The sequence below is a fragment of the Cotesia glomerata genome, linkage group LG2 (assembly GCF_020080835.1).
Source record: "Cotesia glomerata isolate CgM1 linkage group LG2, MPM_Cglom_v2.3, whole genome shotgun sequence".
In the NCBI taxonomy this organism is placed as follows: domain Eukaryota; kingdom Metazoa; phylum Arthropoda; class Insecta; order Hymenoptera; family Braconidae; genus Cotesia; species Cotesia glomerata.
Genome location: NC_058159.1, coordinates 16275557 through 16300559, shown reverse-complemented (window position 1 = coordinate 16300559; position 25003 = coordinate 16275557). Strand labels below are relative to the sequence as shown.

The window sequence follows — 25003 nt, the reverse complement described above, 5'->3', positions numbered from 1 at the left end:
AACTGCCGCCATTTTTTTTAACTCATTCAAGGATTATACGATAGCGGCATCTATAATAATTAAGAATCCGTCTGTTTTTTAAATTTCAGATCACCAGGAGGGTTGGAATAATGCACGCCAAGACACCCTCTTTTTTTTTTGACCCCCCACTTTGACTGCTCATAACTTTGTCAATTTTAATTTTTTTTTTTAATAATTTTTTTATGTAATAATAAAACATCAATAAACAAATGATAAAAAAATTGATTATAAAAATATTTTTTGTTTCCTTCGTACATCGCTTCCAAAACCGGGCGAAATTCATGCCTTTACAGTAGAATATTCCCTTAAGTGTGTCATTTACAATTCAATATACCTTCGAAAATCCTACAAAGTTTCAATTTGATCTAGCCAACCATTTTTTTGTCTCACTCAATTGAATTTTTAAAAAAATTAAAGGAGCAAGATTTTCGCTTCGAAAAGGTCACAATTTTTATTGTAAAGAAAACATATTTTGTTTTTTCATTTTTCTTTTAATTTTATATCTGTGACCTGGTAAATTTCAAAAAAAAAAAAAAACAAATTTTGAATTAAAAAAAAAAAATTCGATAAGTTTTGAAAAAAAATTTTTTTTTTTTTAATTTAAAATTTGTTCTTTTTTTTTTTTAAATTTACCAGGTCACAGATGTAGAATTAAAAGAAAAATGAAAAAACAAAATACATTTTCTTTACAATAAAAATTGTGACCTTTTCGAAGTGAAAATCTTGCTCCTTTAATTTTTTTAAAAATTCAATCAAGTGAGACAAAAAAAAAGGTTGGCTGGATCAAATTGAAACATTGTAGGGTTTTTGTCGGTATATTTAATTTCGAAAGACACACTTAACATTGATCGTTTCCGCGATATTTTGGATTAGGTGCTTGATTATCTAAAAAACCACGAAAAGCCCTTTTTTTGTTGCTTTTTCAAATTTATGTTATAATTGAAAAAAATTTTTTTTTCGAAAAATTGACTAGTCAATGCTTGTAGAGAATTGATTTAAGTTTTCGAAAACATCCTTGAATTTTTTATGCAATCTATGGTTGCTGAGATATTGATAATCGAAGACAAAGTGATTTTTATCCATTCAAACACCGATATCTCAGCGAGAAATGCTCGTATTAAGGTCTTTAAAAAAAAAATTAAAGTTAAATGAACAAGTTATCCGATCTATATAGAGATTGTTTTTTAAGTTTCTTAAGATTACTTGAAAAAAATTAAAAAAAAAGAATTTTTAAACTCAGATTCAAAAACTAAACACTTATAGCTAAAATTTGCTTTTTTTATTAACTGTACTGTACTACCATTTTTCTCCAAGTTACAGCCTGTTGAAAATCCTCAAAAATTTTGTTTTTTTTCTTGCTCCCTCAATTTTGGTGAGAAATGAACATCACAATAGTTTTTAACTCACGTCCATGTTTTCCGGTAGTTCGTAGAGCAACACTTCATCACCGATGATTCCACCCCACATGTTTATCTTCCACTTGTTTTGGAAGTTCCGGTTGACTGTTTCACGCGGATTTTCCTCCGCATAGAAGTGCATATTGTGCTGATTAAAACATCCTTCTCGTGTGAATAAAGATTCATCAGACCATAATATGCTACGGAGGAAATTCGGGTCTTCTTGACCCAATCGGATAATTTCATTACAAAATGCCACCCTTAACGCAAAGTCAGCATCCTCCAACTTTTGGACCTTTCGTTTGTGGTAAGGGTGGAATTTTCACCACGAATGATGCGGTTGATTGTGGACCGGGAAATGTGGATGCGGCGTTTGAGCTTGCGAGTGCTAGTCCCAGGGTCCGCGTGAACCTCTTCGAGTACTAGCTCCTCGTTACGAACGTTTCGTACCTCACGGAGACGGCCAATTCTCTCTACGTTGCCAGACAAAACATTACCAGTCTCCCGCAGTCTGTTAATCGCATGCAAAATGACGTTACGGTTTGGATAGTGGTCTCGACGAGGAAACATTTCGCGATATCTTCGTGCAGTCTCCTCGGCATTTTGATCACACTTATCGTACAAAATTATCATTTCGGCGTAATCGGTGGCAGTGTAATTCAGCATAGCTAATGTTGACACTCGCAAATCACAAAAGAAACTGACTGAGCAATAAACAAATTGCATGGACAATCGGGAAAAAAAATTGCAATCGACATCGAGTAAGAAAAAAAAAGGCCAAACAAACGCTCGTGGAGTTCGGAGAAACGCAGGACATTTTAATAAAAAAAAAAATTAACAATACTTGACGAGTAACGAAGTCGACAAATTGAGTGGACTTCTTTTATTTAACAATGAGATGTCTCTCATCAATAATAATGATGTCTCTCGACATAATAACAATAATATTTAAGAAAAATGAATTTATGCTCAAACATTTTTGATAAAAAATGTCTGTGTTTGCGCTGATAGCTACTTATTCTCCTCTATTAATTCAAACGCTCCTTGCTCCAAACAAAAAAGCACAAAATAATAATTAAATTATTTAAAAATCGTGATTGACTATAAATTATTATTAATCAGTCTACGATTTCCTAAGTCTACGTTGAAAATCTCTGGATTATTATTGAATTAATTATTCATCGTAGTTAATTACCATTAATTATATCAAATAACTCCAGGATTTCCTAGGTCCAAAGTAAAAATGTCTTAATAACTTTAAATTAATTAAGAAAGGTTATCAATTAAGAATAATAATAAATATTATTAATCAGTCCGGAATCCCCTAGCTCTGAATAAACAATCTCGGAACTATCATTCATCATAATAATTAAATAATTATAAGCATACACACATGCACATACACACATTCACACACAATAAAAATACACACATCCATCAACATAAACACACTAGCGCACACGAGAAAGTTATCACTAGCATACACACTCACACACAATAAAAATACACACGTCCATAGAGATACACACACGCACACACAGGCAATGAAAATACGGACATCCATTAGAATCCTCATTCTCTAGCATACACGGAAAAATAATTAAACGCATACACACTCAATAAAAAAACACACATCCATAAACATACACACAATAGCACACACAAAAAAATAATTATGAGCATACACACACAAACACACACACACACAATGAAAATACAAACAACCATCACCATACACAAACTAGCAGACATGAAAAAATAATTACAAGCATACACACCCACAGTGAAATTACACACATCCTCCAACATCCACACACTAGGACACACGAAAAAATAATTACGAGCATACACACACACACACACACACACTTAATGAAAAGATACACATACATAGACATACACACACTAGCGTATATAAAAAAAAATTATAAGTATACCCACACGCACACACAAAAAATAAAAATACACACATCCATCAACATACACCCACTAGTGCACACAAAAAATTAGTTACTAGCATACACACACACACACACACACACACACATACCCAATAAAAATACACACATCAATCAACATTCGCACACTAGCACACACAGAAAAATAATTATAAGCATACACACACCCACAAACACAAAATAATAATACACACATCGATAAATACACACACTAGCACACACGATAGAATAATACAAGCATACAGACACACACTCAGACGCACATACAGACAAACATATGCACACATACACACACACAATAAAAATACACTTATCCATTAACATACACACACTAGCACACACGAAAGAATAATTAAAAGTATGCACAAACACATACACACACACATAAAAATTTCACACTTCCGTCAACATACACACACTAGCACACATGAAAAAATAATCAATGCATACAGGCACACACACCTATTCTTGCACGAATACATACTCTTTAGTACATGCCTTTGAAAATTTATCCCAGAGCGAATTTTCAGGCACACACATTTTTTATTATTTCAAATCTCACATACACACACACACACACACACACTCACACACACACACAACAAAATTTCACACTTCCGTCAACATACACACACGAAAGAATAATTATACGTATACTCACACACGCACAATTACATAGTAACACACACACACACACACACACACACACACACACACACACACACACACACACGAACACCTCGCACAAATACATACTCTTGCGTACATGCTTTTAAAAATTTTTTCCCGTGCAAATTTGCAAGCGCACAAATTTTATATTAATCTAAAACACAAACACAAACACACATATACACACACACACACCTATTCTTGCACGAATGCATACTCTTGCGTACATGCCTTTAAAAATTTATCCCAGTACAAATTTTCAGGCGCGCACATTTTTATTATTTCGAATAACACACACACACACACACATACACACACACACACACACACACACACACACACACACACACACACACAATGAAAATACACACATTTATCAACAAGCACACAGTAGCACACACAAACAAATAATTATAGGCATACCCACAAACATAAACACACACACACACACACACACACACACACACAACCAAATTTCACACTTCCGTCAACATACATACACTAGCACACATGAAAAAATAATCAAAGCATACAGACACACGTACACACACACACACACCTATTCTTGCACGAATACATACTCTTGCGTACATCTCTTTAAAAATTTATCCCAGTGCAAATTTTCAGGCGCACACATTTTTTATTATTTCAAATTTCACACGCACTTACACACACACACACACACACACACACACACACACACACACACACACACACACACACACACCCGTCGGAAGAAGCCAAACTCCCACCGGGCGTGTCCCCAGGTGGCGGATAGGGGGGTCCTAACCGGTCGTAAGACCGGCGGATTGGGGCGAAATAAAATAGCCCTTGTGGTCCAAATCAGGCATCGGAGCTGAAGAGTAACAGCCACCGTCCGTGTATCCTTGTGGGTCGGAGAAAGCTTGCTGTTCTTCGGAGCAGAGGGTAAGAGCAAAATAAAATAGCTGTCGCGGTAAAAAACGAAAACTCCCCTTTCGGCAGGAAGGGTTGGTAACACCATCTGACCTAGGGTCACGTACGCAAGCGGATAAGGTGACGCTGCTCGAAAGAGATGTGCGAAATGATCCTTATAGCGCGGTGTACGTGGTAACTCCCGGCATCTACGTGCCGCACCCACGGGAGCAAGAGGAAGCCGATGAAGGAAGCAGGTGCAGGGTCGAAGCGGTTGAGATTTCCCGCTTCAATAATCGAAAGCTCTTATAGCAATGGAGGTAGCTGTAAGAGTGATCACCCTTCCACTTCCGGAGGCATCGCGTTCGGAGACGACCTTTTGCTTTGGAGTATCACTCAAAATCATGAAAGAAACGAAAAATCAAGAAAAGGACAGGAGTATTAGTGGGCCTCACGCCCAAGAAGCAGCGATTACCGTAAGCGCTGAGATGAAGCGGACACAAGCACTGGAACGCCTCGAAAAGCTGACCAGCGAACTGCATGAGTTTGTCCAATCAAAGGTCAATATCCATAAAGAGATAAAGGCCAAGGCAACCGGGGTAGTTAACGCCCTTCGAAGGTTTAAAAAAAAGGTGTGTGTGCGATTCACACACGATAGAAGTGAAACTTCAGTGAATCGACAAAAGAATGAGATGAATATTTATAACAAGGGTAGGATAATTACAAAGTTTAATTGGTCAAAAATGAAAGTATTTTGATTAATTTTAAAAGATATTTTATATTTTATTTAACATATGTTACATAATCTATTACTCAAGTTCCATATTTTCAGTTTCAACAAATGATACAAGAGGCTTATGATAACTAAAATACGATACAAATATTTTAGTTTCAATTTGGTTGATATATCTTTGGAACACTGCATCTATTACCGTTTTTGATCTTGTAGTTGATTGAGTGCGATTGTTACACATTTTTAAATAAAATGTTGTATCGAGAAACTCAATCAAAGGAAGCGCTGTATCTGATGCAAAATTTATGTTAAAATCCCCACTTAAAATCATCGAAATTTTATCATAATTCTTTTTGAGAATTCGCGATACCTCTGGGGTATATTTGATCAAATTTTCATGTATAAATTCAATAACTGATTTTATTGATTGGTTGGGAAAGATGTAAATTGCTACGATCAAAATTAAATCTCCTTGGTCATTTCTGCTCTCACAGGCACATATTTCTCCAACTTTCGAAAGCTGAACAGACAATGATTCTAGCTGTTGTGCATTGAGATCCATTTGTGGCGTAACAACACGGGCTCCATCATTTACGTTGTGATAAATTGCTACTCCGCCTGCCCTCGTACGTGGTCTTTTGTAATTAACAACAATATTAAAATTTGGAATGTCTACAATATCTTCATTATTCATCCATGTCTCCGAAAGAATTAAAAAATTTGACGATGACACTATATTGTCATGTTGCAGATCTTGTACATGAGCTCGTAAGCTTTGACAGTTAAAGGTAAACAGTGACATCCCTTTTCTTTTATTTAAGAAATCATATAAAACATTTGTAATTGTCTCAAGTCGATTCAAGTTCAGCCTTCGAAATTCATGTTGTAGATCAATTGTAGATACTGACGCTCTTCGGCCATGGTAAAATTTTTTATCATTTTTTTTGAAACGAGATATAAGCCGTTTATTGATGTAACTCGTGATAATGCGACGTACAGGAGTTGTTGAACGTGTGATTTATCATATTCATATACAATCTCACCAAAAGTAGCTCCCTGGGACTTGTGAATCGTCATTGCACATGCAGAGACTAATGGGAAATGATTACGTTTTACAATAACGGTTTTATTAGGTACTAGTGGTATAGATGATGTTCTGCGATCTATTGGTACTGCCAGTGGATGAAGATTATTTTTTTGAATTGATGCCGCTGCCTTTCTTCTCAATTTTTCTCCGATTTTTGGAGATTCTGGAAATTCTAGCCATAAACGACCTATCTCTCCTTTGTCATTATATTCAATGAAAATTAATTTTCCCGTCGCTCCATTTGCTAATCCATCTGATACATCGATGTTAGTTGTTATCATGTATGGTTTGTTCAAAACCAATGTAATTTGATATGGCAAACCTCCTGTATCAATAGTTGACATTTTATGTAATTTTTGACGCATAGAAGTTTGCTGTTGAACATTTCTACATCCAATATATATATCAGTTGCCTCTGAATTCACTTTTTCTTCTATAGAATTCAAAATTTTATTGTTGTATTCAGCAACTGAATGATTATTAAAAAACAATCGTATACCGTCTGGACAAAGTCTCTCAGCTTCTTCTTCAGAGTAAATCCGTGACTCAATTAAATCTAGCTCTTCCTGATCTAACAACTGTCCATTACCAATTTTTGTTAATATTGTTGCAAAACTTTGATTAGCTTGTCGCATAACTTCGTTTAGTTCGAAAAATTTCAACCCTCGCCATAGTGTTGAACCTGCTATTTGTCGTTTTATTTGTTTGTAAATTGGGGTAGCACGAACTGGCGGTAGTTGACGTAGATCACCAATCAAAATTATATCTAATCCACCAAAATGGACTTCAAAATTACCGGTGATTTGCTTTAACCTTGAATCTATTTGGGACAACAACTCGGCTCCAATCATACTAATTTCATCGATAATCAATACACGAACATATTTAAAAAGTGATCTATATTGTTGGGCTACTTCAATTGATAAAGGAAGCAACTTTGAAAGACTTATCTTCAGTGCAGTGTGTACTGTTGTCCCATTGATAGCCACAGCAGCTTTACCAGTAGAAGCACAAGCGATATAAGCATTACAAAACCCATCACTTTCAGAATATCGATTATAAATTTCCATTAATAATTTAATAACAAATGTTTTACCACATCCAGCTGGTCCTGTAAAAAATATTTGCAGCGGAGGAGGATCTTCCAACTGAAGATTGTAAATGACGTGCATCAAAAGTTCCTTTGTTTTTGGTTTGCCATTTTCATCAGCTCATAATATTGGTCGTTAGGCATTAAATTTTCTTTCCGTTTTGCAATGGCACCAAGTTTATTTAGGGTTGCGAGACGTAAATCACTGTTTACATCCGAATTCGGATTGTCATATAGCGTTTGGAATGGATTAATTTCTGGAAATCTAGTGGCAATATCATGAATCTCATCGTCATCGTCTGCTTCTTCATTTTCGCGACATAGTTTTCGGCATAGCTCTATAGTTTTATTAATGTCTAAGTCAGATTCAAACTCTTTACGTCGCTCCAGAATTTGATTTTCATTTTCGTCGTAAATCCTAATAAATTTCATCTCTTCAAGAATCTCGAATTCTTCATTCCGAAATGGGATATGCAAAGTCACCATTTCTCTTTTATACTCATTTATATCTGAGGCTATGTCATAATTCCTATAACGAATGATGCGTTGTTGCTTTCGACGAATATAATCACCTTGCGAATTTTTAGTAAAATTAGCAACGAATTGTGCAAGTGATAATTCTTCCATTTCTTGTGGCCGCTTCTCGTATTTATCAAACCAGTTTTCCTTCCAAATACTTGTTGAATCTTCATCGATATTTAATTCATCTAATTCTTTTTGTGTTCGTCTAATACGCTGTCGTTCAATAGGCCAAACGGTGGGAATATAAACTATGGAGACTGAACTTCTAGACATAGGTTCACGAAGAAGGTACCACGCTGCTTCCTGGCTTGTTAATTCAACGGTGTTGAGCATATTAACACTCATTTTTCTAGTTATTTCTACTATATCAAACTCAGGGTTTTCATCCATGATTTCATGAATTTGTCTTTGTAAATTACTTATACCCCTATTAGTTTTATTGACATATTCAACAACATACGCTGCACATGAGTATTCTTCGATAATAAATTGCATATCTGTATTTGATTGTAAGACATTGAGAATAAAAGGATTGAAAGGGTTGTGCCATTTTTCTTTAGGTTGTCGCTTCAAAAATACTTTAGGTCTGGTAATTCCAGCTTCAAGAATATGAAAATAATCATTATCAGAAGTTATATGATTTTGTGCATAAAACATTTCAATATTCTCGTAATCATTGTTCTCAAGATTAATTTGTATTTGTTTATACCGCTTAGCGTAATCAGCATATCCTGGATGATCTTTCTGCATTGGTTTTAATATTGTAGTGGATTTACATGGCATAAATGGAGCATCAAATCGGCATTTCTGAGGTTGATTGGCATGTACTTTTTATAACAGGTAAAGGTATGTTTGTGACTTTGCAAGCGAATATGTCCAGAAGCTTCTGATGAAGAAATTGATATCAATTGATCAATCATCATTACAGTATCTTGATAGTTTGTACCAAGAGGATCTGATGGAGCGTCATTCAGCCACAATAAAATATGTGCATGAGGACTACCACGATGCTGAAATTCAATTCGTTTAAAATAGTCGACAACATAATAATTTCCAAATGGGCTGTTCTTCTTTGATTGGAGAATAGTTATCAATATATTGACTATTTTATTAAAATAGATAGCACAGGTCACAGCATCTTCATTCACTAGTGTAGTCTTAGATATGTAATCCAGTGACGCAGCTTGTTCAGCTGAAATTTCAGTACCGTTATTTTTTAATTTGTACAATAATTGTATTAAATTGGTCCATCCGATTTCATTGGCACTCAAAGTAAGAAACATCGTAGGTTTTCCTAGTTGCCGAATCATCGCAAAAAGATCTCTTTTCGATCGCTCCAATACCATACTGAATTTGGTATTGAGCGCAGAAAAGCTAAATTACTTTCGATACAATTATTAATGTAGTCAGCTGACTCAACTTGCTGCCGTGTAATATTAGTATTTTTTCCCACATGTTTAAATGCAATCGTAAGCGAGTCACGAACTCTTAACCTCATAATTTTCATTGCTAGATATAATAAATGATGTGGAGTAACTCCACGCCGATCTGATCTTCGTAATTCGCTAGTTGCTATTGCGAACGGTGTTGCATTTACTCCCTCTCTGAATTTTCGGAAATGACCCAAATAAATCGATGGGAAAGAAAGTTCTTCGGCATGTTCATCAAAAATTATACTTTTGGGAATATTATATTCTCCAGGAGCGATCCGTAAATACATATCTTCATTCCAAAGTAGAGTTTTCTGTTGTGCTGTTAGACTCTCTTCGACCGGTATATCTTCACTCATTTCTTCTAGATCGATTTCATTATTACTATTATTGTTGAAGAAGCTTTCATCAATTTTAATATCGTAAAATAAATAAAGTGGAGTTTGAAGCAAATACTGAAGCCATGCACGAATTGTCCTTTTATTAACTAGTCCCATTAAATAGCTTGATCTATGTATTATTTTTCTTTTTAATGTGTACGTTAATACAGTAATCATCATCGACATTACGGGGTAAGAGTTTTACCATATTGTTTACCTCGACTGGTACATTAATGATTTGTCCATAAATTCCATATTGCCCATGAACATGTCGTAACCGTCGAATTTGCATAAATGGAACTCGTGGTGAGACAAGTCTTTCCGAAATTAAGTCAAGCGGTGGTAAAACCTCAGGTATTTTTTCATATTTAAAACCGTTATAAGTAGACATTATAGGAATCACTTTCCTCCCAATTGCTTGGTAACACGTGTTGCACAGTAAAATATCTTCAACTGTATTGTAATTTTCAACTATTACCCTTAATAATTGTTCATCTTCAGCACGTGGTGATTTTAAATCTAACTTAAACCACAATCGATCACAAACGGAGCACTTATGACCAAACATATTGTTTAAAAAACTTGTCGTTAAATTCTTTATGAGCAAACTTATTTCGACGAAACCGTGAGTATGGAATTTCTGGCTGTACATCTACTGGAGGGTTATCTGAAAAAAAACAATTCAAAGTATGTAACGAGTTATCTATCGACTGTGTATTGAGAATCAATTCCTTAAAAAACTAAAATTTTTTACATCGTAAATTCGAAAAATGTATATAAAATTAATTTTAAAAACTCATTTTAAGATAATGATTATTTTCAAATATGGTTATTAAATTATATGTACCATTTAAAAATTATCCACTCTTTAGTTTAAAATTAAATTATTTTTTTTTAATATCATTTTAATTTTGAATTTTTTTACAATTTATTTTACCATTCAAAAATATTCATCCGTCTTAAAATTGTTTTTTTTTTCCTATAAATCTAAATATTAAATCATTTTGTTAATTTAAGAATTATTGAATTATTGAATATAAGTTTAAATTAAATTAAATTTTTTTTAATATTTTAAATCATGAATTGTAAATTAGGTACATGTTTTTAAATTAAATTTTTAAGTTTTTAAGTTTTTCATTAAAATTATTATTAAATTGAAAAATTTCTTTAAATTATTTAACATTAAATGATGAAAGATAGTATTAATTATTAGTACTTACAATCATTATTTACTAAATTATATCCCGTTGGAACACTATTTTGTTGCTGAGAGTGGTCTAAAACAGAAAAAAATAAATAAGGTTAGACACATGATGTATTGAGGTTATATATATATATATATATATATATATATATAATCCATGATCAGTTTAAAATAAAAATCAAATTTATTGATTGAAAAACATTGATATATTAGTTTATACTTAAAACAGGATTAAAAAATATTTACACTTACCATTTATTACATCAGTCACATTGACACTTATATCTGAACATCTATTTTGATTGTTCAATAATTGTTTTTAACGTGCACGAAACTCGCGACTACGTTCTGTTGAACTTTTGCTGAATTTTTTTCATTTTAATTTCATTTTTTTTGCGTCGATATTGACGACACATTTCGGCATTAGTTTTCGGCATTTTATAAAATTTATTATTTAGTACAAGATATAAAAATACTCACAAACAGTTAAATAATAACACACCACGCTATCTTACTAAAACGCTGTAATACGCAGCCGCATACAGTGTACAGTAAGCTCACGTAGTTTTCACATGCACTACACACGTTAAATGCTCAAATACAAGCACGTATCAAACAGTGTGCAATATACATACACACTGACATCTGCTCTCTCGCTCTGGCTCACAAATTACAGGCGACTATGCTTAGAAGACGGGAGTGGGGACGCTACGAAGTATGGCACAAAGAGGAGAGACCGATAATATACAAATTGTATGTATATTTCTGTCTCATTCTTTCCCCTGGCTTCATCCTACACATTTTTGTATTTGTGTCTCTTACCTGTCGTTTTTTCGTTGCATCCGGTTTGAAATCACAACGATTCTAAAGAAGTTTCACTTCAAAAACTGGACGAAGAATGGCAGTCACCTCGACGACTCACTCCTCGTTTTACGCCGGAGAAGAGCAGTCAACTTACTGTGGAGATCGAAGAATCAATGGACACCGGAGGCGATGCTGACGTGAATCTGATGCTAAAGACGAAGGTCATACTGCCAACAAGTCTAACAAGAGGAAGGACCGAAACTCCCCAGATGGAATAGATGGGCGATTGACGAAGAGAAAAGACAAAACCAAGTCCTCCGAAAAACGTGATGAAGCCGAAAGAATTTCGGTTCTCCATAACGCCGAAAAAAAAGACGCGACTGATTGGAAAGATGTCCACACAAGGAAAGAGAAACGGAGGCTAGCCAAAGAACAGCTCCCGAAGGAGCCTCCAAAGAAGTCCAGGCCGGAGCCTAAGCGCAAAAAACCGCTCAAATGGATCAGACCCGACGCACTGATCATCCGCCCGGCCGAAAAAGCAAAGTACGCCGAGATTTTGCGTCGCATAAAGAAGGACGTCCCTGATGAGCAAGTTCGCACAACAGTGGACAAGATCAACAAGACCAGAAGCGGGGACTTGCTGATTACGATTCCGCGGAAGTGCGTGGATAAAGGCCAATGCCTGCAACATATCATCGCAAACATTCTTAAGGAGGAGGCCAAAGTGATCTGCAAAGGGCCACAAGAAGACATCGAGATCCGAGACCTAGATGACACCACAACAAAGGAGGATATTCAGGCTGCCCTGCATACGGTAACCAAGGAGCTCTGCGAAATACTACAAGAGACAATCAAGATTCGCAAAGCCTACAGAGGTACCCAAACCGCTGTCGTGACACTACCGGCAGCAGCAGCTCAGAAGATATTAGAAGGAAGCGGTAAAATCCGAATTGGCTGGGTCAACTGCCGAATTAGAGCCACGAGGAAACCTACCCAATGCTACAAATGCTGGCATTTCGGGCACCACGGATCCCAGTGCAGAAGCAAGACAGATCGATCCAAGCTATGCATCAGATGCGGCCAAGAAGGACACAAGATTACGGACTGTAAAAACCCAGCGAAGTGTGTATTATGCGCGGAAAATAAGAGCGCAGAGAACGCTGCCCATCACGCCGGCACATACAGGTGCCCGGTATACAAAGAGGCACTCCAGAGAATGACAAGCAAGCAAACATGAGGATATTACAGCTTAACCTCAATCACTGTGAGGCCGCGCATGACCTGCTCGTGCAGACCGTGCGTGAATTAGAGTTTGACTTAGTAATAATAGCAGAGCCATACAAACACCTGAATAACCAACCTTGGGAAATTGACAGCATCACCAAGGCTGTCATCTGGTCCTGTGGCAAACTTCCCTTCCAGAGCATAGTGAGCAATGGTAGCATCGGCTTTGTAGCAGCGTCTATTAACGACATCCGTCTTTATAGTTGCTATGCACCACCTAGCCTTTCCATTGCCGACTTTACTGATTTCCTGGATCGACTAACCGAAGACGCAAAGCAATACTACCCAGTAGCCATAGCAGGGGACTTCAATTCCTGGGTGGTAGACTGGGGCAGCAAGCAGACTTATGCGCGAGGCAAGGCACTACGTGAAGCAATGGCCTCACTGGACGTGGTCCTTCTCAACATCGGTGAGACACCAACATATACCAAGGGAGAGGCTAGTTCGATAATAGACCTCACATTCGTCAGCAGCAGCTTATTGAAAGGAAACTATTCTTGGGAAGTCTTAAACACCTACACCGCCAGCGACCACAGTGCAATACTTTGGGAAATATCAGCTGGCCGGAGCCCTCAAAGAGTAACTAGACAAACTAATGCAGTTGGATGGAAAGTGAAAGACTTTGACTCGGAAGCTTTGGTAGTAGCCTTAGACAGTGACTCGACCATCATCACAGGAAATGCTGTAGAGAAGACGAAGGACTTAATGACGAGAATTGCCCAGGCGTGCGACACCTGCATGCCCCGTAAGTGTGGCATCAATAAAAGACCATCGGTGCACTGGTGGAATGATCAGATTAACGCCCTTCGCACAGCCTGTCACAAAAAGAGAAGATTATCACAGCGTGGCCACCGACGACCTAACTCTGCGGAGCTGGTCGCAGAATACAAAAAGGCCCGTCGAGAACTGAACAAGGCCATCAAATATAGCAAAAGACGCTGTTGGAAGGAACTCGTTGATGAGGTAGAAAAGAACCCATGGGGCAGACCGTATAGGGTGGTCATGACCCACCTGAAGCGCCAGCCAATGCCATCATCTACGTGTCCACAGCTCCTGGAAAGAATAGTTTCTACGCTGGTTCCTCGACAAAGTAAGTTCAGCTATTCTTCATTGCCAGTAAATCAAGAAGATATTCCACCTGTCACAGAAGAGGAACTGATGGAGGCGTGCAACTGAGTAGGGAATAATAAGGCGCCGGGATTGGATGGAATCCCGAATATCGCATTAAAAACAGCTATTAAAGCAGCGCCAAATCTATTCTTAGATACCTACGATTCGTGCCTCAAAGAAGGGATTTTTCCTAGAAGATGAAAACAGCAAAGACTTGTACTTCTCCCTAAAGGGAAGAAGCCACCGGACGAGCCATCATCCTACCGACCACTCTGCATGCTGGATACAGCGGGTAAGATATTAGAGCGTATAATGCACCAACGAATAGAAGCAGTCGTCGATCCACTCCTAGCAGAAGGCCAGTATGGTTTCCGGAAAGGACGATCAACGCTGGATGTGATCAACCTGGTGGTCGATACAGCTAAGGAGGCAATCGCTGGAAAGAGATGGGAACGTGGCAGAAAGAAGTATTGTTTAGTGGCTGCCTCGGACATCAAAAATGCCTTCAATTCCGCTAACTGGGACTGCATCATGCGAGCTCTCGAAGATAAAGAAGTGCCAGGATACCTGCGCAGAATAGTAGCAAACTACTTTAAAGACAGAGTCCTCAAATATGACACTAAAAACGGTCCAAGGGAGTACGAAATAACCGGAGGAGTCCCACAGGGCTCGGTTTTGGGTCCTTTGCTATGGATCATCATGTATGATGGTCTCCTGAGAGTTGCATTACCATCATAAGTGAAACTTGTTGCATATGCCGATGATGTAGCGGTAGTGATTGTCGCGAAACACTTGGAAGAGATCAATCTGGCTTTCGATATCACATTTAGCCGGATTAATCTATGGATGGACATGATGAAGTTGGAGTTAGCCAAGCACAAAACTGAAGCTGTGCTCATCACCAGCAGAAAGATCGTAGAAAACATCAAGCTGAATGTCGGCGAGCAGGAGATCGCATCGCAACCATTTATCCGATATCTGGGGGTGACGCTGGATGCCCGACTGAACTTTAAACAACAGGTCGAACACGTAAGTGCTAAAGCATCAGCGGTGGTAACTAGCCTATCAAGACTGATGCCGAATGTTGGGGCCCGAAGCAGAGCAGGAGACTATTGCTGTCGTCAGTAGTCACATTAGTGCTCACATATGGAAAATCCGTTTGGGCAGACGCGCTGGAGACCCAAGAATCATGGAGGAAAGCCGGACTGGTCTACCGATTAAGTGCACTGAGAGTTGCAAGCGCCTTCCGCACAATATCCGAGGAGGCAGTGTGCGTCATTTCTGGAACTCTGCCTCTTAGAGTCCTAGCTGAGGAAAGACGGAACCTATACCACCGAAAGAGGTCATCTACACTGAGCGCTGAAGAACTGAGAACTGAAGAGCGACAACATAGTATAGCAAGATGGCAACAACTATGGGATGCTGCGGAGAAGAAAGATGGACTCATCGACTTATACCAAGAATTGACGTTTGGCTTAACCGGAATCACGGCGAGGCTAACTACTATCTGACCCAGATGTTGTCAGGACACGGCTGTTTCCGGGAGTAACTTTATCGCTTTAAGCACGATAATTCTCCAGAGTGTCCGTCTTGCCCAAGAGTTGCTGAAAATGCGGAGCACGTTTTCTTTGAGTGCCCTCGTTTTAACCCACAGCGTGATGAGTTAGAGAAGATCCTGAACAAGAAAATCACACCAGAGTCAATAGTAGAAGAAATGCTGTCATCCGAAGCTGCGTGGAACGCCACAAGCACGTTTACCACCGAAGTGCTTACAGAGCTGCGTTCCATTGAAAGAAAAAGAGCAAATGACAGAAACTAGAAGGAAGGAAAAATAACACCTTAGCCACCAGAAGGAATAGCAGTAGCTAGATTCTCCCCTCACGAAGTAATGCCTGACGGCAGTTTCCATGAGGGATTAGAGGAAAGAAGAAAAGGGGTTCAGGGTTTAGTGGGTAGGGGCGTTAGCGTCGAGTTTTAGTATGACGCTGCGTCGAGTTGCCACATATCCAGGCCGAACAGCTATGCCTGGAATCCGTAGAGAGGATTCCCCCCCATAAGATATATAAAAAAAAAAAAAAAAAAAAAAAAAACACACACATACATACACACCTCGTGTCGGGCTTGTTGGGTCCCGCATCGGGTGCCTCCCCAGGTGGCGGATAGGGGAATGCCCAGCATATCTGCACGTTAGATGCGTCGGGTACGGAGGAAATAGAATACTCGAGATGGACAAAAACCTAGCAAAAGATGATATCCGAACAAAAGCAGTTTCACTGTAAAAAATTGCGCCAAGTCTACGTTCATAAAACTCATCTCAATAACATTTGCACTTTACAAAAAAAATTAGGCTCGTTTTAATAATTTTCATTCTCTACAAAAAGATGTGAAATACAAAAAAATACCAAGAAACCGTCATAATGTTGAAAAAATTGAAAAAAAATTTGTTGAAAATTAAAAAATAAAAAAAAAATTTTTTATCGTACTTGGCGCGCGTCATTGAGTACCCCAAATTTATTCAGGATAAATAAACATCCTTTTAATGCTGAGAAATTTATAAGTAAGTCAACCTATGTTATTTCATAATAAGTTTTACAAAAGTTAGGTAAAATTGACATGTCATACGCAGTTATGCAAACTACATATAAGTCGATACGCATGCATACGTTGGGTCGGTTGCATTGTGAGAATTGTGTTTACTAAAAAATAAAACATATGGCCGACTAAATTGGGACAATGCGGTGTGAGTGCCAATCAAAATGTGTTAATCACAATTAAACGAATCAATATCAAACTTTAATATTGCATAAGGTTCTTCATTAAAGATCAATGACGAAGCTGAAAAAAAATGAATCCAAAAATTTTATATAATTTCAGATTTCTTGAATACATCACCATATTGACAGTTGTTCTCGGGTTTTTTCACTAAAACTGATAATTAATACACTAAGCAATGTTTGCAATGAGTTTAGTATCCTTGACTAATGAAATCTATATAAATATATAATATTGTTATGTCCGAAAAATATGATCTTGGGATTCGGTAGCTGGACTATTGGAGGTTCGGATAACAGATGAATTTCCCTAACGAAAGTATCGTTAAGTTTTATTTTATGGGTTCGCGAAGGTGAAAACCCCGGAGAGGGCCCCTTGATTAAGACAATCGACCTCGGAAATAATAATAATAACCTCCACTTACTATTGCGAATCTTGACTCCAACGATGATTCTTTCTTTGATTGGACTTTATCTTTCGTTGCTTGGCCGCTTCCTTCCTCCTGTTGGACTGGAGGTTAAAGGTTGAAGGTTGAAGGGCTTCTTAATTTATGAATGATGGTACACTTTGATTCAAGTTTTTAGGTTTATATTCAGGTTAAAGGCCCTATGGGCAAACACGTCTTAACTTACACTGATCACTTATTAACTAATACCAATATAAAATAGCGTTGAAAGTATATGAGTTCGTAACCGGAGTAACGACCCCGGCAAACAAAAGTTCGCCGATTATAATTCACAAAAGGAAAAGATGATTTGAGAGTGGGTCCAGGTCACCGGAACTGCGGGAATCTCGATTATCGTAAACACGAATCGTGGCTCGAAGAATCACAATCACAGAACTCGGAAATACCGTTAAGGAACTCGAAATTGGAAATAAAGGAAAAGTGACTAATTAATTTAATAATTGAAGTCTGCCTACACGTGTCGGGGTGTAGGACTCACCCGGGCTCTAAGGCAGAACTGTTACCTTGTAAATGAGCTAGCGAATTATGGTGTTCACGTCTTTTATCACCTCGGTCGCGATTTGCAAGTGGGACTACTAGTTAAACAATTGGTTCCTTTTGATGAGGTGATAATGCGCGGTAATGTGTATTCTTCAGCCACGAGTGAGTTGTCGCGCAGACCAGGTTGTTGTTCCCTAAATATGCAAGCGCTGCACTTTTCGGCAGGAATGGGAGGCCCTGTATTATAGACGGTATGCCGGATATAACAATATGATTATATATATACAAGCGAAATCGATTTTTCTTGAGTTGAAATTCTTCCGAAAAAATTTGGGGTACTCAATGACGCGCGCCAAGTACGATAAAAAATTTTTTTTTTATTTTTTAATTGTTAACAAATTTTTTTTTAATTTTTTCAACATTATGACGGTTTCTTGGTATTTTTTTGTATTTCACATCTTTTTGTAGAGAATGAAAATTATTAAAACGAGCCTAATTTTTTTTGTAAAGTGCAAATGTTATTGAGATGAGTTTTATGAACGTGGACTTGGCGCAATTTTTTACAGTGAAACTGTTTTTGTTCGGATTTATTTTTACCATTATAAATATTTTTAGTATTATCCATATTGTCATTGTTCATAATGTCGTTATTATAATTATTATTATTTAGTGTCAATATCATATTGTTGTTAGTAAATATCACAATTCGTAATCTTATAAATAATATTCGTATTATGTAAGAAATATCATCGTTTCAAACTTCTCTTAATTAACAAGTAGTGCCACTTACAGACTACAATCATCAAGACGTTTGTAGTATCTGTACAGTGCTTGAACAGAATTACTCAGATCTTGATCAGCTGACTTTTCCGAAGAAAGAAAAATCAAACAATTCTAGCTCTTTTAAGTATTGACTTTAGTTACTCAATGCAATTAAATTAGAAGAGAATCTATTTAGAAAAATACATAAGGAAAGTTATTCACTAAATAATTCTAGGGATTTTATATTAAAAAAAATATTTTAACATTTTTTGTTTTTAAAAAAATTTTTAATTCAAAGTTTGTATTTTTCTCGCGAAAATTGTATGTTTATAAAGTTTCAATATAAATCAATGATAGTATCGCTTATCATACAATTTCTGGCAGCACCAATAAAATTTTATATAAATAAGCCGCAAATACTCTATGGCTTAGATTAACAAACTAAATTATCGATTGAAACTTTAATTTTACATGAATTTTTACATTTTTTTGTAATTGAGATAATTATAAATTCAAATCTAATCCTCAATACTCAATAATTTCAAAATAATAGTAATAATAATAATAATAATAATAATAATAATAATAATAATAATAATAAATATCGTTGCTATTATATTTATCAATTTATTATTGACATTATAATTATTTCCATTTTTTAACTATTATTATTATTATTATTATTATTATTATTATTATGTTATTAAATGCTCAGGGGGATTGTCCCCGAAGTCCGACTCTCCGAGGGCCCAGCCTGAGCTCCATCCATTACTGCTGGACCACTCCGCACAACAAGGCGGTTAGCGGCCACAGCAGGCCAAAGTCATTTCCCTAAGTAGACGGAGGGAACCTAATATTACAGCCTTCTGCATCCTAACAGCCAAGAACTCAGATTTTGACGTGCAAGCTGGAACTTTGGCAAGTGAGGATACAAAAGACTGTTTCATCCCTCCAAGGACGCCAACGATTAGGACGACTAGTTTGACACGGTAACCTGGGTAAAGTTTGCCAATTTCAAATAGGAGATCCTGATATATTTTTCTTTTGTGCTCTTCTTTGGCTGAGATGTTGTGTTCAGCCGGGGCCGAGAACTCAATGACATAAATGTCACGAGTGGCCTTGTCGAAGAGCACAATATCAGGTTTGTTGTGATCGATCCGCCGGGTTGTTGCAAATGGCATGTTCCAGTAAATTTTGCAACTGTCATTCTCAACAACCTAGGGAATATCTCCTGGTAGATAAGGCAGCACTGGTGTCATATCAATACCGTAGTAATGACGAAGATAGTAGTACAGTACTCTCAGGGCAGCGTTGTGACGCTGGATATATGTACCTCTCGCCAACACAGGACATGCCGACAAAAGGTGTATGAGCGTCTCCGGGTGTTGTTTACACATCCTACATGACGTGTCCAGAAGCTGCACCTGGAACACCTTGCAACGGTATTCTAGAGTGTTAATGACACCATCTTGGCAGGCAAATATGAACCCTTCAGTCTCGGACATCAGGCCAGCTGACTTTAAGAAGGAAAAGGTCAGCTGGGTGGACAAGCCATGATCACGCACGTGTTTGAAGTACACGCTGTGCATGGACTTGTCCATCAGTTCGCCTAGGAGTTGTTTTTCCTCGGCGTTCCTGATGACGCTCTTAAATTCTTCCTTTTGGAGTTCCATAAGAGCGTTTATCTCTCCAAGACCAAGAGTTCTTGCTGCATATATGCTGCCTTATACAAGAACGACCCCTTATGCGCATTTTCATGTTTATGTACGATTTGCATAAGGAAGTCATCCTCGTCTGCAGTGAAATTGACAACCTCAAATGTTAAGCCCAGGACCAAACGATCATGCAGCCGCTCCAAACTCTGCAGACCTCTCCCACCGATGGACCGGGAGAGGTATAATCTGGCGACTGATGAATTGGGGTGCATGCTCCGATTCATATTGATAACCTTACGGGTTTTGATGTCGAGATCTCGTAAATCCTTTCGGGCCCATTTCAGGACACCGAAAGAGTATAGTAAGACTGGGACAGCGAGCATGTTAGTGGCGGAGACTTTATTTTTGCCGGAAAGTTCGGAGGACCAAATTTTCCGGAGTCTCCTAACATACTCACTACGGAGAGTTGCTCGGACTTCAGAGACCGCATGCATGCGGTGCTCTTCCATTCCTAGGTATCTATACAACTCTCCGGCGCCTAATTGTCTTAAGATGCTCCCATCTACTAACTCGATATCATCACCCGTATCAGAGCACTTACCCCTCGCCAGATGTATGACCGCACACTTGTCCAACCCAAAAGACATTCCGACATCTCGTGTGTACTCTGCTACGATGTTCAGGGCTGCCTGTAGATGATCTTCATTAGCACTATATAGCTTCAGATCATCCATGTAAAGCAGATGGGTGATCAAGTATTTTCGATCACCCGGAGGCCCCACAGAGTACCCATGGGTTTTACGGAGAGCAACAGATATAGGCAGCAGTGAGATGCAAAACAGCAGAGGGCTCAAGGAATCGCCTTGGAAGACCCCTCGTTTGTACTCTACAACTCCGGTTACGTGCAGTGCGTTTCCATTTCCTATATGGAAACGCGTTCGCCAGAGCTGCATTGTACGCCGAACGCATTTCACCGTTTCGGGATTGACCCCCAGGCATTTGAGGAGGTATAAAATCAACTTATAAGGAGTTGAGTCAAATGCCTTGCGATAGTCAATCCAGGCCATTGACAGGTTGCGTTGATAGTAGATCGCATCTTGTATGACACATCGATCAACTATCAGGTTCTCTTTGCAACCTGACAGGCCTCTTTTGTTGCCACGCTGTTCATATATCTGTTGCCATATAGGTCCTATCTCCTGCAAGATACGGTTATTCAAAATTTTTGTAAAAATTTTATAAACCGCATTCAGGCAGGTGATAGGCCTGTAATTTTTTGGGTCAGACAAGTCACCTTTTTTGGGTATCAGTACGGTTCGCCCTTCTACGAGCCAGTCTGGAATCGGTTCGTCAGCTCTGATGTAGGATGTAAATATACGGGCCAAATGGAGGTGGGTAGAAGTAAACTTCTTCCACCAGAAGACATTAATGCCATCTGGTCTCGGGGCAGCCCAATTTCTGCTGCCATCTAGAGCTAGACGAACTTCATTTACACTGACTGCAGGGCTCTCTTCATCAGCATTCTGTCGACGGTGTTTCCGACAAAATGCTTTGAAGTCATGCAGAGCTGGAGTGTTGGCATTTACGTTTGGTTGATCTCCATACAACTCAGTCCAAAAGGCTTCCACCCGCTCAGGTGCTGGATAATTCCCGGTAACAACAGTCTTTGGTGTCAGAAAGCGTGAAGGGCTAGATCGAAACAACGAATTGTCGACCAGCCGTTTCAGCCTTTTCTCTAGTGACTTTTTGGCAGTCACTAGAGCTCGCAATTTATTAAGCGACTCTTCTTTGATGACAAGAAGAGTACTTTTATTCAATGTGTGATGACGCCACCGAAGTTCAGCAGCAATGCGACGTACTCGGGGCGTGTATGCTCGTTTGGTTGTTTCGAACTCAATCACACATTGGATGCGAGAGACATGTTTCCGGGATCTGTCAATTTTGTCGCCAAGTTGTGCGATGCGCTGTCTCAACCTTGCCTCGATTGAGAGACGATGTCTCTCTCTCGGAAAAGCCGAAACTGCTGCACCATACACAACCTGGTTCACAGCGAGCAGAGTGGAATCCTCCTGGATCTGTGTAAGGAGATCTTCATTGACCTTGTCAAGTTGTTGTTAGGAGTAAGTTATCTTTTTAGATATACTTACTTGCCGTCCTATAAAGGGATTGTTGTTATCCAAGGAGGAACGGCGTCGCTCTCGGTGTAATTGCGCCGGAAAGGAAAGTCTATTAGACTGCCTTCTATCCGGCACAAGCGATCGTCTGTTACGCCGGAGATGAGCGGCATAGTTACGCAGGTGTTTCGGCGTAAAATGTGCTAGCTCCGAATGCATGTCACTCCAAAGAGTGTGCATCCGGGCTATGTAACCGATCATCCCCGGATCGCTGCGCTGGTAACACGCCAAGAGATCGACTCGCAGTTCCTCCGTCCACTTAAAGTTAGTCCTTAAAGCGCCAGTGTCATCATCATTTATCGGGTCCGGTGTGCTCCTCCCACCTGATAAATGGTCCTCATCCGAAAAGGACCGGTTGTGGGGAGCACTTCTGAGATTATGTCTCGTTGTAACTCAGAGTTTCAATGCAGTGGGTAGTTGGCCCACTGCACCTGTTACGTCGTTTGCCTACAGACCTGGTGTTCTGGTCTGCGTTTCCCGCGGTGCGCCACTTGGAGGCCACGTAACAAGCCCACGTAACATTATTATTATTATTATTATTATTTTATTAAATGCTCAGGGGGGTTGTCCCCGGAGTCCGATTCTCCGAGGGCCCAGCCTGAGCTCCATCCATTACTGCTGGACCACTCCGCACAACAAGGCGGTTAGTGATCACAGCAGGCCAAAGTCATTTTCCTAAGTAGACGGAGGGAACCTAGTATGATAGCCTTCTGCATCCTGACCGCCAAGAATTCAGCTTTTGATGAGCAAGCTGGAACTCTGGCAAGTGAGGATACAAAAGACTGTTTCATCCCTCCGAGGACGCCAACAATCAGGACGACGAGCTTGACACGGTAACCTGGGTAAAGTTTGCCAATTTCAAACAGGAGATCCTGATATATCTGTCTTTTGTGCTCTTCTTTGGCTGAGATGTTGTATTCAGCCGGGGCCGAGAACTCAATGACATAAATGTCACGAGTAGCCTTGTCGAAGAGCACAATATCAGGTTTGTTGTGATCTATCCGCCGAGTTGTTGCAAACGGCATGTTCCAATAAATTTTGCAACTGTCATTCTCAACAACCTGGGGAATATCTCCTGGCAGATAAGGCAGCACCGGTGTCACGTCAATACCGTAGCGGTGACGAAGATAGTAGTACAGTACTCTCAAGGCAGCATTGTGACGCTGGATGTATGCACCTCTCGCCAGCACAGGACATGCTGACAAAATGTGCATAAGCGTCTCCGGATGTTGTTTACACGCCCTGCAGGTCGTGTCCGGGAGCTGCACCTGGAGCACCTTGCTACGGTACTCTAGAGTGTTAATGACACCATCTTGGCAATTAAATATGAACCCTTCAGTCTCGGACATCAGGCCAGCTGACTTTAAGAAGGAAAACGTCAGCTGGGTGGACAAGCCATGATCACGCACGTGTTTGAAGAACACGCTGTGCATAGACTTGTCCATCAGTTTGCCTAGGAGTAGTTTTTCCTCGGCGTTCCTGATGGCGCTCTTGAATTCCTCCTTTCGGAGTTCCATAAGAGCGTTTATTTCTCCAAGACCAAGGGTTCTTGCCGCATATATTGCTGCCTTATATAAGAACGACCCCTTATGCGCATTCTCATGTTTATGAACAATTTGCATGAGAAAGTCATCCTCATCTGCAGTGAAATTGACAACTTCGTGTGTTAAACCCAGGACTAAACGATCGTGAAGCCGCTCCAAGCTCTGCAAACCTCTCCCTCCGATCGACCGGGAGAGGTATAATCTGGCGACTGATGAATTAGGGTGCATGCTCCGGTTCATGTTGATAGTCTTACGGGTTCTGATGTCGAGATCTCGCAGATCCTTTCGGGCCCATTTTAAGACACCGAAAGAGTATAGTAAGACTGGGACAGCGAGCGTGTTAGTAGCGGAGACTTTATTTTTGCCGGAAAGTTCGGAGGACCAAATTTTCCGGAGTCTCCTAACATACTCGCTACGGAGAGTTGCTTGGACTTCGGAGACCGCATGCATGCGGTGCTCTTCCATTCCTAGATATCTATACAACTCTCCGGTGTCTAATTGTCTTAAAACGCTCCCATCTACCAACTCGACATCATCACCCGTAACAGAGCACTTACCCCTCGCCAG

General features: G+C 39.1%; 1 protein-coding gene across 4 annotated transcripts; it reads right to left on the bottom strand.

Moving 5' to 3' along the window:
- Window positions 1-5697: 5697 nt before the first annotated feature.
- Window positions 5698-11737, bottom strand: LOC123258874 (ATP-dependent DNA helicase pfh1-like). 4 transcript variants are annotated; one of them, XM_044719136.1, is made up of 4 exons: window positions 11638-11737; window positions 11402-11458; window positions 7441-10848; window positions 5698-7374 (listed from the first exon to the last, which is right to left on the bottom strand). In XM_044719136.1, exons 3-4 carry the CDS (start codon window positions 7929-7931, stop codon window positions 6537-6539), a joined length of 1329 nt encoding a protein of 442 aa, XP_044575071.1. In that variant the 5' UTR covers window positions 7932-10848; window positions 11402-11458; window positions 11638-11737; the 3' UTR covers window positions 5698-6536. The 4 variants fall into 3 exon arrangements, with proteins under 4 accessions (XP_044575071.1, XP_044575069.1, XP_044575073.1 ...); XM_044719134.1 differs by having other exon boundaries at window positions 5698-10848; XM_044719135.1 differs by lacking the exons at window positions 11402-11458; window positions 11638-11737 and adding an exon at window positions 11029-11057 and having other exon boundaries at window positions 5698-10848.
- Window positions 11738-25003: the final 13266 nt, after the last annotated feature.